The sequence below is a fragment of the Mercurialis annua genome, linkage group LG6 (assembly GCF_937616625.2).
Source record: "Mercurialis annua linkage group LG6, ddMerAnnu1.2, whole genome shotgun sequence".
Taxonomy (NCBI): domain Eukaryota; kingdom Viridiplantae; phylum Streptophyta; class Magnoliopsida; order Malpighiales; family Euphorbiaceae; genus Mercurialis; species Mercurialis annua.
In genome coordinates this window covers 35,545,334-35,559,109 of record NC_065575.1, presented here as the reverse complement: position 1 = coordinate 35,559,109, position 13,776 = coordinate 35,545,334, and the positions used below count along the sequence as shown (strand labels likewise).

Sequence of the window (13,776 nt, the reverse complement as noted above, 5' to 3'; positions counted from 1 at the left end):
ATATATATATATATATATTTAAAAAATTCTAAAATTATTAAAATAAAAATATACTTTTTCCGTTCCGAATGATAGACAATCTTCTTATTACTGTCGCTCCAAATTATAGGTCACTTTTTATTTACAATAAGCAATTTAAAAATTAAAAATTTTATATACCTGTAATAAGCATGTATATTTATTTATAGATAAATTAATATAAAATAGCAGTCATTTTTAATAAAAATACAAAACATTAAATCATATTAGTCCTCAAATATACTTATATTATACTCCTTCCGTACCAAATTGATAGGCAGTTTAGGACAAACACAAGTATTAAGGAATTTAGCAAATCTATATAAAATGAGTAATTTTATAAAAACATATCACACTTACCCTTATTTAATGCAGTGTTGACTTTGCCTTTTAATGGTGTTTGCTCTCTTTTTAATGTAATACTCCCTCCGTCCCATTCTAATTGAACACTATTTCCTTTTTGGGTGTCCTATTCTAATTGACACTTTCTATTTATAGAGTACTTTTCACACTATTTTTCTCTTTATACCCTCTTCAATTAATACATTTAGAAAGCATATTTTTAAAAAGTTGTGATGCATTTAATGTAATATAAGGATATAAAAGTAATGTTACTAAATTTTTTTAAATAATGTGCAATTGAAATTTTCTCAATTAGAATGGGACGGAGGGAGTATAATAGTTAATGAAGGTATTCATGTCATTTTATCATTTTAGCAATAAATAACTGCCTATAATTTAGGATAAAAAAATTTGGAATAGTGCCTATCAATTTGGGACGGAGGGAGTATAATTTTATTTTTAGTTGATCTAAAAGTTAAAAAAATTATTTTAATTGATTAAAGTGGACAAAAGTGAGTTATTTGATCCCTAATTATAAATTTAGGGACGGAATTGACCTTTTATTCATTTGTTCATTCTGTTTTTTTTCCCTTTCATTCTGTTGGTTTTAAGTCATTAACGTTAGGCCTAATTATTTAAAAAACCCCCACTTTGAAATATTTTTTCATTTATATCCTGAACTAGAAAAAAGTTTATTTGTATTCTTTTTTTGATTTTTCATTTTCAATTGTACCCCAAAATTTTATTTTTTGATAAAATAATTAATTAAAGGATGAAAACATTAAAAATAATTAAATAGAAGGGTTATATCATCTTTTTTCTATTTGAAAAAATACAAATAAATTAAAAAATAAAGTATTATTTTAAACTTTTTTCTAAATAAAAAATAGTTAAATTTAGTATTTTAGGGTAGAGTTGAAAACGAAAAATCAAAAAAAGGGTACAAATGAACTTTTTCTTAAGTCATGGTATAAACAAAAAAATATTACAAGGTGGAGGTTTTTTAAATAATTAGGCCTTAAACGTTAACATTGAGATATAGTATCCGATTGGACCGCGCCGCGTCTAATATTAAATTTTAATAAATTGTTTTCTTAATCAATTCGTCTGCCTATTCAGTTGCCATTTCTGTTAAAAATCTAATGTCAACCGTTCTTCTCGCTCCACTATCCATTGATTCACTCACTCACCCGCTTCACCGACACAAACACTCTTCTTAAAACCATATCAGTCAAACAAATTGAAGTAATGGAATCGAACAGACGAAGAAGATTATCAAGAACAAGACAAAAATCCGATCTGATTACACTTCTCAGAAAATCATGGTACCATTTGAGATTATCCGTAAGGCATCCCTCTCGAGTACCCACTTGGGACGCAATTGTGCTCACTGCCGCCAGTCCCGAGCAAGCTCAGCTATATCAATGGCAGCTCGATCGCACCAAACGTACGGGCCGAATTGCTAACTCGACTGTTACTCTCGCTGTCCCTGACCCTAATGGCCAGCGGATCGGATCTGGTGCTGCCACTCTCAATGCCATTTTTGCCCTCGCTCAACATTATCAACTCCATATTGACCCAGAGCCAGAGGTAATTATAGTTTAGTCGTGCAATAGAACAATTAAGCGTTTGTTATGTGAAATATTTAATGATAAAAGAATAAGTAATATTTACTATCTCAAATTTTTATTGACTTGTTATAAAAATGACGTGGTACAATGGTTGTATGAACACTCTTAAAATTGATGTAAGGGATCTTTGAAATGGACAGGTGGCGGAAGCAGCTAATGGAAGTTGTAAAAATGGAGATTCTGTTACTTTGAGAATGGTTAGGTATGTGGCTAAAAAGCATATACTTTTGCTACATGCTGGAGGTGACTCTAAAAGAGTTCCATGGGCTAATCCTATGGGAAAAGTTTTTCTACCATTACCTTATTTGGCTGCAGATGACCCCGATGGCCCGGTTCCGCTGCTTTTCGATCATATACTTGCAATTGCTTCGTGTGCCAGACAGGCTTTTAAGAACGATGGTTAGTTAGTTTTTTTTATGACGTCGTCGATTAATCTTTCGTTGAGTAGGATTGGCTTGCAAATTTGTGATCTTTTGCAGGTGGGATATTGACGATGACTGGCGATGTTCTTCCGTGTTTTGATGCATCCGCGTTGGTTATTCCGGAAGATGCATCTTGCATCATTACTGTGCCGATCACCCTTGACATTGCTTCTAATCATGGGGTTGTTGTGGCATCAAAGAATGGGGTTGAAGCTGATAGTCATACTGTCAGTTTAGTTGACAATCTTCTGCAGAAACCTAGTGTAGAGGAACTTGTTAAGACTCGAGCTTTATTGGATGATGGAAGAACATTGCTAGACACAGGAATAATAGCAGCCAAAGGCAAAGCTTGGGAAGAGCTTGTCATGCTTTCATGCTCCTGCCAACCAATGATTAGAGAGCTTCTGGAGAACAGAAAAGAGGTTGGCTACTAAATTTTTAGTTAATATCGACCACGTTGCTTAGTAATCTCACAGAAAATATTGTTTATTTCTAATGAATGATCAATTGTTCTTCTCTTACTGCTTTGTCTCTCATTCTCATCTTTATGGATGTGTTGCCTAACATTATGTGCTACTATACACAACTTGCTTCGCATCCTAGTATGATTTCACTGAGGAAATCTTGCATTTTACACTGCCCTTTAAAAGTATATAGAACCTTCATTTTCCCTTATGGAATATTATTTTAGTGTAACAAGAGCCTTAAGATTAGACATCTTTTGGAGTACAAAATTCTGATTCTGTTTTTTATATATGGATTTATTAGTATCATGTTTTACGAGCTACCTTAAACCTGCTTATTTCATCTGTTTCAATCTGAACTGTATCTTGGAGCTATTAAATTTCCATCAAGTTATATGTCTATTTTCTGTAAATTTAGTATTTACCCTTGTCAGAAACCAACATTCAAGAGTTGGTGAAAAATCAATAATTTTAAACTATTGCACTTTCCTGGAATTTTTCATAGATGAGTTTATATGAAGATTTGGTAGCAGCTTGGGTACCAGCAAAACATGAATGGCTGCAACTGCGACCCATGGGCAAAGAACTGGTCGGAAGTTTGGGCAGACAAAAAATGTTTAGCTACTGCGCATGTACGTCAAAAAACATGGAAAGTCCAGAAAATCATTCTCATTGCTTATCATTGACGTTTTGATGTTATTATGTGTCCAAATTCCAATTTGCAGATGATTTGTTATTCCTGCACTTTGGAACCTCAAGTGAAGTTTTGGATCACTTAAGTAGTGCTAGCTCAGAACTGGTAGGCCGAAGACATTTATGTTCAATTCCAGCCACGACCGCATCTGATATTGCAACATCAGCTGTAGTTCTTTCTAGCAAAATTGAACCTGGCGTGTCAGTTGGGGAAGATTCTCTTATATATGATTCATCCATATCTGGTGGAATTCAAATTGGTTCCCAATCCGTAGTTGTTGGTGTTAATGTTCCAGGGGACTTGACTGATATGGCAGAAACGTCGTTTAGATTCATGCTCCCAGATCGTAATTGTCTTTGGGAGGTTCCCTTAGTGGAATGTGCGGAAAGAGTCCTAGTTTATTGTGGCCTCCATGATAATCCGAAGATTTCCCTTTTTAGGGATGGGACATTCTGCGGGAAACCTTGGAAGAAAGTCTTGCATGATTTGGACATGGAAGAGAGTGACGTATGGAGCTCAGTAGGTTCTCAGGAAAACTGCTTATGGAATGCAAAAATATTCCCAGTTCTTTCTTATGTTGAGATGCTTAGTTTGGCCTCATGGTTGATGGGTTTGAATGACTCAAAATCTAAAATTTTGCTTTCTTTGTGGAAAAATTCACGCCGTGTCAGTTTGGAAGAGTTGCACAGATCAATTGACTTTTCAAAAATGTGTACAGGCTCAAGTAATCATCAAGCTGATCTTGCAGCTGGAATTGCGAAAGCTTGCATTAGTTATGGTACGCTTGGGCGAAACTTATCGCAATTGTGTCAAGACATTCTACAGAAGGAAGCTTCAGGATTGGAAATTTGTAAGAACTTCCTAGACCTATGTCCCGAACTTCAGGAGCAGAATTCTAAATTTCTTCCTAAAAGTCGGGCATATCAGGTGCAAGTTGATCTCCTTCGAGCATGCAGTGATGAAAAATCCGCGTGCCAATTGGAGCATAAAGTTTGGGCTGCAGTTGCTGATGAAACTGCTTCAGCAGTGAGATACGATTTTAAAGGTAGGCTTTTGTTTTTTCTGGGTTCAGCACTATATTATCTGTGCCTATGCTAGCTGTTATACTTTCTTTTCTCTGAAGCGACTAGTTTCCTTTTGAGTAAAACTACCTTGTTGGACTTCATATTTATGCTTCTTTTAATTCATTTAGATTAACATGGTAAACACACTTCTTTTTGGTCCCATAGAACATCTTTTGGAGTCTCCAAGCAATGTGAATTCTGCTGCACATCATAACAATCATATCGATGGCTATGTCAGTCAAAGATTTTGTGCTAGAACGGTAAAGGTTGAATTACCAGTTCGTGTAGATTTCGTTGGTGGGTGGAGTGACACACCTCCATGGAGCTTAGAACGTGCTGGTTGTGTTCTGAATATGGCAATAAGTCTGGAAAGCTGTCTTCCAATTGGCACAATAATTGAGACAACAGAAAAGCCTGGAGTATTGATTGATGATGACGTTGGAAACCATTTATACATAGAGAATCTTAACTCTATTGCACCTCCATTTGACAGCGATGATCCATTCCGTCTCGTCAAATCTGCACTGCTTGTGACTGGCATTATTCATGAAAACATTCTTGGAACTACGGGCTTGCAAATCAGGACATGGGCAAATGTACCTCGTGGTAGTGGCCTTGGGACTTCTAGCATCTTAGCTGCTGCTGTTGTGAAAGGACTTCTTCAGATAGCTAATAAAGATGAAAGTAACGAAAATGTTGCTAGACTGGTTTTAGTTTTGGAACAACTGATGGGTACAGGAGGCGGATGGCAAGATCAAATTGGAGGTTTGTACCCTGGTATTAAATTTACTACAAGTTTCCCTGGAATACCGATGCGGCTCCAAGTCATCCCCTTATTGGCTACTCCTCAGCTGATTTCAGAATTGCAGCAGAGATTGCTTGTGGTCTTTACTGGTCAAGTAAGTTCTTTAAAGTTTCATTTCAAACATATCCGTTACCATTTAAAAAGAATTGCAATTTCATGAGAAAAGCTGTATCTCTCTAAATAAATTGTCACCTGTTCTGCATCTTTCATGCAGGTTCGACTTGCACATCAAGTTTTGCAAAAGGTAGTCATCCGATACCTGAGGCGCGACAACATTCTCGTATCCAGCGTCAAGCGCCTTGCGGAACTAGCAAAAATCGGCAGGGAATCTCTAATGAACTGTGCTGTAGACGAGTTAGGGGAGATAATGCTGGAAGCTTGGAGATTACATCAAGAACTCGACCCCTATTGCAGCAATGAATTAGTCGATAGGCTGTTTGCATTTGCCGACCCATACTGCTGTGGCTACAAGCTGGTGGGAGCCGGTGGCGGAGGCTTTGCCCTGTTACTGTCAAAGGATGCTAATTCCGGAAAGGAACTGAAACATAAGCTAGAAGAGAAGTCAAGTTTCAACGTCAAAGTGTACAATTGGAGCATCTACAATTAGAAATGTAAAATTTATCATATTATTCTTTGCTACCACTACAGGATTATGAGGTATTATACGGTGTAATCTAGGGTTAACCATATTTATTTTTTCTACTATGTATTATTGATTATACCACAATGTAATAAAATTCAGCAGTAAAAGTAGGTAATTTTGTTCATAGTTATGTAATATTTGATTGGTGGGGTTCATGAATAATGTACCCAGGATTGAAGGCACGTAATTGAATGCGGAATTTGCCCAGCAAGGTATAACTTGGCAACAAGGCAAAGAATCCAAAGTTGTTTGAACTCTCTATTTTGTTGGACCCAAATGACAAAACGACATCGTTTTTAACATGCGTAGCCTAGATTAATACCCAATATAAGGAATCCAAAGAGCAGAAAAGATGAGCAATCATTATGAGCACTAAAGCAAAGCAATGTTGTTACTCTTTTTAATCATAATAAAAATCAAAAAAGTAATTAGAATAAGGGTATAGGTAAAGGTGGTTGAGCAAATTTGAATGACTAGTTATATTTTTCATCCACAATATTGCAATTATTAGATGGAAAATTTAAAATAATGTTTTGATTATTAAATGTTATTATTTTTTTATTTTTTTGTGTTGTGAAGTAAAAATGTGTTAATGTAGTTATTTGGGTGTCTAGCGAAGGAAAAAGGGATTATTATGATAAGCGGTGGTGTTGTTGGGTAGTGTAACTAGCAAGACTGATCTTGAGCAAGAGAGAGAGATGGGTCTGCTGAGCAACAGAGTGGAGCGAAATGAAATCAAAGCCGGCGATCATATCTACACTTACCGAGCAGTTTTTGCTTACTCTCACCATGGTATGCCTTTCACTCTCTAAATTTCAGGAATTTTGCAATGTGGGTTCTTTGTTTAATTCTCTTCTCTATGCATTATCTTTTAATTTTGTTCCGGTTCCGTGTGTTTTTTGTTTTGTTTCCGAATTCAGTTCAATTTCACGCTTCCAGTATCATTGTGTTTCATATCATTGCTTGAAATTCATCTGATTCTCAGTGTTTTTGGGTGACTTTTGAAAATTTGTTGCCTTCCAATTTTATGATTCTGGGTCCGTTATGTCTATTATCAACAGTCTGGACTCTGGTCTGCTATTCAAAACCAAACACATGTTCTTTTAAATCAGCAATCTTTTATGGGATGTCCCCGTTTAAATATTGTCCTTACTTTATCGTCTTGTTTAGTTTCATTGATCATCAGCAAGTCGAGGAAGACGGTAAACTGTGTAACTGGAATGCATATATTTTGTGTTAAGTTTAGCGGATCTGATTTACAATGTCCCCGTTGTTAGTTTATATCCTTATCGGCTATTTGTCGATTTCTCTGATGCCATGATTGATGAAGGTGGTAATTTATGACGATGGTGTTGATATTAGTAATTGATAAAGATGATCAATTTTTGATTGGTTGATCGGAGAAACAATATGATATCCCCTTTCCCTGCAGTCTGCTTGCCATTTTACTACTGTGCCACTCTGTAGGTTTTAGAGTTAGACCCGGGGAAGACGATTAGCATTGCTTAGGTTCACTAGGAAGTTTCGAGATATCTGCAATATGATATGGTCTGTAAGCTTTTAAGAGCTATGGCGATTGGCGCGAATGTATTTCTCCTAATTATCTTTTTTATTTGGGAAGGCTCACGAGTGACATTAATTGTGTATCAGCCAATTGTAACTAATGGATAATCTTTTATGCTGCACTATTCCATCAGCAAAGTACTAGTATATTTGATGATTACAACAACTGATGACATGATGCTGCATTTAACAGTTTCTTCATGTGCTGGAATTGTATATATTTTTGAAATCGGGATATGCAGGTATCTTTGTTGGCGGAAGCAAGGTGGTCCATTTTAGGCCTAGGCAAACTGCAAAGTCAAGCTCTGATACTTCTTCTGGTTTCTATTCAAGCATTCCCTCATGTGAAACCTTTCCCGACTGTGGATTCAGGCAACCCAATAGCGGAGTAGTCCTTTCCTGCCTGGACTGCTTTCTTCGAAATGGATCCCTTTACTGCTTCGAGTATGAGGTACCTCCTTCTGTCTTTCTAGCAAAAATACGCGGAGGCACATGCACCACTGCAGCGGCTGATCCACAAGAAGCAGTTATTCATCGAGCAATGTATCTTCTTCAAAATGGATTTGGAAATTACGACGTATTTCAGAACAATTGTGAGGATTTCGCTATGTACTGCAAAACAGGTCTTTTGATAATGGACAAGCTTGGGGTTGGAAGAAGTGGTCAGGCTTCTTCCATCGTTGGTGCTCCATTGGCGGCTCTTTTATCGTCCCCTCTAAAGCTGCTAATGCCGAGTCCTGTTGGTGTTGCGACAGTTACAGCCGGGATGTACTGTATGAGCCGATATGCTACTGATATAGGCGTTAGGACTGATGTGATCAAGGTCGCTGTGGAAGACTTGGCTGTGAACCTCGGTTGGGCAGATGGCCCTGAGGAAGTCTACGAGGATAGTGAGGCTTCACTCCCCTTGATTACCATTGATTAAGTTCATAACCATTCAAGCAAAGCTGTTTGCACATACCCTTTGTTACTGTCAATTAATAAGCTCTCACTGTTAGTAAACAATGCGAAATTTATTTCATTGTTTAGTATATTTGCCATAAGTTAGCAGAACAGGTTTTTCTTTTTTTCCTAGGCATCGATATGATCAGGTTCCCTCTGTTTTATTTAGTCATTCACCTCTAGATACATGGCAGGTTGAGCTATTTAATTGGCTGGTATCCGTCTGGCCCGCTTGGATTAGGTGCGAGCACTTTGATTTTATTTTTTAGGACATCACACCCCATATTTAAAAAATTAAAATAATCGCAGAAATATATATATATATTTCTTTGGATCAGCACTTGTTTGACCAAAAATAATTATGAATATACTTATTTGAATGAAACTAATTGTAAAAATATTTAGATTAGATTTTAGGATTTAGGAGTTAGCTTTTAGAACACCGATGATGATCGGAGGCTGGAGGTGGTGTAGGCGGTGGCCGATGGTGACTGGCAGTCTTCACCGGTGACCGTAAGTTTAAGGTTTAGGGTATTGAATAGAGTATATATCTAAAGAGTTTTGCACGATCAAGTATAAAAATATCAATTCGTATGTTTGTAATTATTTCTACTTTTTATGATATTTTTTAAATTCTTTTTTCTTTTTCTATCAAGCTAGTCTTGAGTCGTGTCAGATCTGGACAAGTTCTCTTCTTTATATTCCCTCCGAACCCATTTAAAAAAGATATATATCATATTATTAGATGTCCCATATAAGAAGGTCAAACCGTGTTTTTTGTACAAATATAATATTGAATTTTTATTTTTATTTTTATTTCTCTTTTTTAAATTAATGGCTATAATTCTACACACAACTTACAATACCACCATTAATATGGGCAAAGTAAAAAAACACAATACTAATTAATGTTTTTTTTAATTTATGTGAAAAAACATATGCCCTTTTTTAAACGGAACGGGGAAATATATAGTTAATATTTTACTTAGACTTGAATAATTTCAGCTTGAATACATACAAATTAAATTAGTGGTCCGAGTTGAAATTTGCATATAAAAGAGTCAAGTTCGATTATATCCGAATCCGTCTAACTCTGGCCGATGATCATGTAGATTGGTAGGACACACCAAAGAGCTTTGAATGGTAACCAGAATAAAATTAAAGCCTCAGATGGCTAACGAGTTATGAATATGACTCAATGCTATGGTTGCCTGAAATTATTTGGGTTGACTGACAATGAGTTTAACCGGGAGTCAAAGCAGACAGGCTCTCACCAAGTTTCTGTAGTTGACTGTGTATTAATTGCAAGTATGTTGCAAGTTGTAGCTAGTTGAACAAATTTTCTATCCTTTTTAACTCTAAGTTAGCGACTTGCCTCACTACACAAGTACTCAAACGTGAGATTGCACACTCAAGACTTAAATAAGTTTATGACTTTTTGCCAAAAGTGCAATTTTCATGCATCTTCGTATTTGACAAAATGCACAATTGTTTCCTAGGGATTGATTGCTCAATCGTCCATACAATTTTATCCGGTTCGAGTTCCTGATAAATGAGTATGGTACGAATACTCTATGTATGTGCTTTGAAATAAGTTTTATTTATTTAATTATTTTATGAGGCTCAACAGTATTTTTTTAGGATAAATTATACTAGTAGTTTGATTTTTTCTTAATTTTTATATTTTGGTGTCTAAACTTTTATTTTTTTCGTATTAGTGTTTCAAATTTTTAAAAAATCTGTTAAATGAGTTTTATGCACTTCTTTAACAATCAAACTACTAAAAAGGTCAAAAAAAATATTTTTTAATTTGCTAATACAATTTAAAATTTTAATTTCACATATATAAAGTGTATCATTGCACACAATTACTATTTTTTTTACAAATATGATAAATAAATTTAAGTAAAAACGAGACTTGTTTTTGTCTTTTGGCACACCAGTGACCGGACAACGGCTAAAATCAATTATTTCATATATTTTTAAAAATTGAATCACTGATATGAAAAAAAGTTCAAACTCTAATTTTTTTTTTTTTAAAGTTCAGACACCATTAATATTTCGTATTTATGTGACTACAACATTTCACTATTGTCTATATGATTGTGCTATTAATTCTAGCCATGACGTTAAAAAGAGTACCCATACTCTATATATTACCTAACGTTATCGGCCACATGCACCAATTAATGACACGTAAATTATAAGATAGTAAGTAGTTAGGTCAATACAAGTTCTAAAACTGTTTTGATCGACATGTATTTGGCACTTCCCCAATTTGGAATTGGGTTGTTAATATAAAGTTGGTTAAGTTCCAACTATTACGTATGCATCTATAATGTTAATAATTTAATCCGATCACCTGCAGGAAAATAATCTTAATTACACATTTCATTTTGTGATTTGACATTATACTTAGTCAAAACATTCATATTTATCCTTTGCCAAACATACTCTATTTTAAAAATCTTATCATATTTACTATCATTTTTTCAATTTTTACAAATATATTTTGATGTTTATATGTGAATAAAATTAATCTTACATGACGTATATAAGACCACGCCTATAAGCTCCGAACAGATCGAGGGTATATTTGATAAAGATAAAAAGATGATGGTGTATATAACACGATTTTAAAAATATGATATATTTATAAAATGGCTAAAATTATGGGCAGATATGAACACTTTGCCCAATATTTAACATTTTGAGCATAATTTTGATCTTAATATTTCCAAAATTGAACATAATCATCAGAAATCATGCTTTCTACCAAACTGAAATATATTGTTTAATCAAATAAAAAGTATAATCAAAGCAAAACACAAGATGTTTATATGGAGACTAATAAATTTTTGAACAAATCAAATCATTTGTATAGAAACAAAAACATATCGATCAAAACTAATTATACAACAATTATCAATCCAAATTAAGAAAAGCAATAATGGTAAATATATGATCAAGTTCTTAAAGAAGTTGGAAAACAAGGAGACCTGCTCCATATCTTCTTATGAAACCCTAAAATCTCCCAAGCTTTATCCAAAATCTTTGAATCACAACCACTTTGAACCACCATAAAAACCTTAGCTAAACCACCCACTTCCATGAACTCTTCAGCTATCTCACTGTTCTTACAAAACCTAAAAACACACAGCAATAAACTCACAGCTTTATCATTTCCCACATGAGAAACCCTCAAAAGCTTCGACAATACAGCCGCCAGCCCCATCGGATGCGCCAGAAAAGCCGCTCGTCCGTCCGCTTTTCGGCATAGTTTTTCAAGAACCACCAGCATCATTTCACAAACCCTCTTCTCATTATTCTCAGCAAGCAACTCAACTAAAACCGGAACTAATCCTGCCCTGATAGCTCTCTCTTTGTTCTTACCAAATCCTAAAACTTCCATTAAAATAGTCAACACTGCCATGCTTCCATTATTTGAGTTTTGATCCTTCAAAATCTCAGTTAAACTCTCGAAAAAATCCGCTTTAAGCCCTTCTTTGTATAATCCATCAACCACTTTGAATATAGATTTAAGAAGAACAGCAGCTTGGACTCTAACTTGGTTGCAGAAATAATACTTTGACATTATAGTACAAAGCGAACCAAGTAAAACCCCATTCCCATTCTCCGACACTATCTTTAACGTCTCGTCGGACGGCTTTAAAAGACACAACACAGACACTGCTTCATCAATTAGAATCGAAGGTTGATCATTAAACTCAGACATGACAATAAGAGACGCTACAGACGAGTATAAAGCATCATCACCGGTGAAAAAAGTTCTGTTACTGATCAATGTCTTGATCTTTCTCAAAGATTTTACCTGCAAATGAGGCTGTTTCATCTCTTCAAGAACCGCGCTGAGCGGGATCAAAGCTTCGTACGATCTGCATTCTTTCTGGCGATCCATGGACTTTGAGGAACTCGGGTTTTGCAGCTTCCATGAACTGATCAAACGAAGAAGATTAGAGTTCGGGATCAGAGAGAAATCCGACACGGGCTGTTTGGTGATCGGACAAGTGACATGATTGTAAGAGAAGAACCATTTATGAATGCTCTCACGATCGAAGGTCATACCAGTAGAAATGGTAACAGGATCTTTCATGATCTGCAGAGATATAGGGCAGATAAAAAAAGATGGTACATCTAAAGATTCAATTTGAACACAATCCATGTTCAAGATCAATGTCTAATTTGCTATATTTGGACCAAGATTCAAGAAAAAGTAAATATTCAAGAGCTAAATTGAAGGTGAAGAGTTTTTTTTTATTTGTTGGATAGGACAATTAAATAGGGTTGGTGTTCTTGAGAGTTGACATTTGAATGGTCAAAAATTACCAGATAATATAGCGGCGGAAAAAGACTGAAATTAATTTAAAAATAAAGAAAAGAAAAGGAAATGAGTATATGTATATATATACAGAGAGGGTATAGGTACATCAGATGATATACATGATCTATTATAATTATACACAGCTAGGCTCTCTTGCATTAAATAAAGTTCAATCCTTAGACTTTGGCATTATTTTTTTGAAATAGTCCTAAAAATTCATTAAATATAAAATTAAAAGTCTTCATATGTATTCTCACACACTTCCAACGTCTATGTTTGAATGAAGTGGGTTTCCAGTTTAAATTTGATTATAATTAAAATGATCTTTTTAAGATTTGCATAATCTCTTGTTTAGTTTACTATTTAAACTGATAGTTACGTTTTATTTTTGTTTATAATTTAAAAAAGTTTTTTGTTTTTGCACAAAGAAATAGAGCGTTTTAAAATAGATTATTGAGAAAATAATAAGAAAATGCTAAACACGCATAATCTTTCTAAATTTCTTTATATTTGTATTATTGCAATGAAAAATAACATGGTGTCGCGTGCATCAGAGTGTCAGTCCTATTCCAGTGTTAGCGCGCCAGAGAGTCAGCTCGTCATCGCGCCGACTTCTTCAACACGACAATGTATCAGTATCAGTACCTCATGCATCTCAGATGCATATTTAATATATTTGTGATACATTTCGAATACATCTGTGATATATATATTTAATTTCTGAAATGTGTATGAGATATTTTTTAGCCTAATAATTTAAAAAGGCCAAATGTTTAGCGAAATTCTCTATTATGTCCAAATCTTCAAAAATGTATCGATAATGTCCATAATCATATTATATTGTCT

The 13,776-nt window shown here is 34.8% G+C and overlaps 3 protein-coding genes across 4 annotated transcripts; 2 read left to right on the top strand and 1 right to left on the bottom strand.

The window, feature by feature from the left end:
* Nucleotides 1-1,408: 1,408 nt before the first annotated feature.
* LOC126686956 (bifunctional fucokinase/fucose pyrophosphorylase) lies at nt 1,409-6,207 on the top strand. 2 transcript variants are annotated; one of them, XM_050381272.2, is made up of 7 exons: nt 1,409-1,950; nt 2,132-2,390; nt 2,471-2,835; nt 3,383-3,509; nt 3,603-4,616; nt 4,801-5,534; nt 5,655-6,207. In XM_050381272.2, the coding sequence occupies exons 1-7, from the start codon at nt 1,609-1,611 to the stop codon at nt 6,045-6,047; spliced, it is 3,234 nt and encodes a 1,077-aa protein (XP_050237229.1). In that variant the 5' UTR covers nt 1,409-1,608; the 3' UTR covers nt 6,048-6,207. The 2 variants fall into 2 exon arrangements, with proteins under 2 accessions (XP_050237229.1, XP_050237230.1); XM_050381273.1 differs by lacking the exon at nt 1,409-1,950 and having other exon boundaries at nt 2,132-2,193; nt 2,307-2,390.
* Nucleotides 6,208-6,443: 236 nt separating this feature from the next.
* LOC126653913 (protein LEAD-SENSITIVE 1-like) lies at nt 6,444-8,699 on the top strand. Its single transcript, XM_050347911.2, has 2 exons — nt 6,444-6,875; nt 7,889-8,699. The coding sequence occupies exons 1-2, from the start codon at nt 6,782-6,784 to the stop codon at nt 8,569-8,571; spliced, it is 777 nt and encodes a 258-aa protein (XP_050203868.1). The 5' UTR covers nt 6,444-6,781; the 3' UTR covers nt 8,572-8,699.
* Nucleotides 8,700-11,403: 2,704 nt separating this feature from the next.
* LOC126686258 (E3 ubiquitin-protein ligase PUB23-like) lies at nt 11,404-12,926 on the bottom strand. The gene has a single exon (XM_050380304.2). It carries the CDS (start codon nt 12,769-12,771, stop codon nt 11,554-11,556), a length of 1,218 nt encoding a protein of 405 aa, XP_050236261.1. The 5' UTR covers nt 12,772-12,926; the 3' UTR covers nt 11,404-11,553.
* Nucleotides 12,927-13,776: the final 850 nt, after the last annotated feature.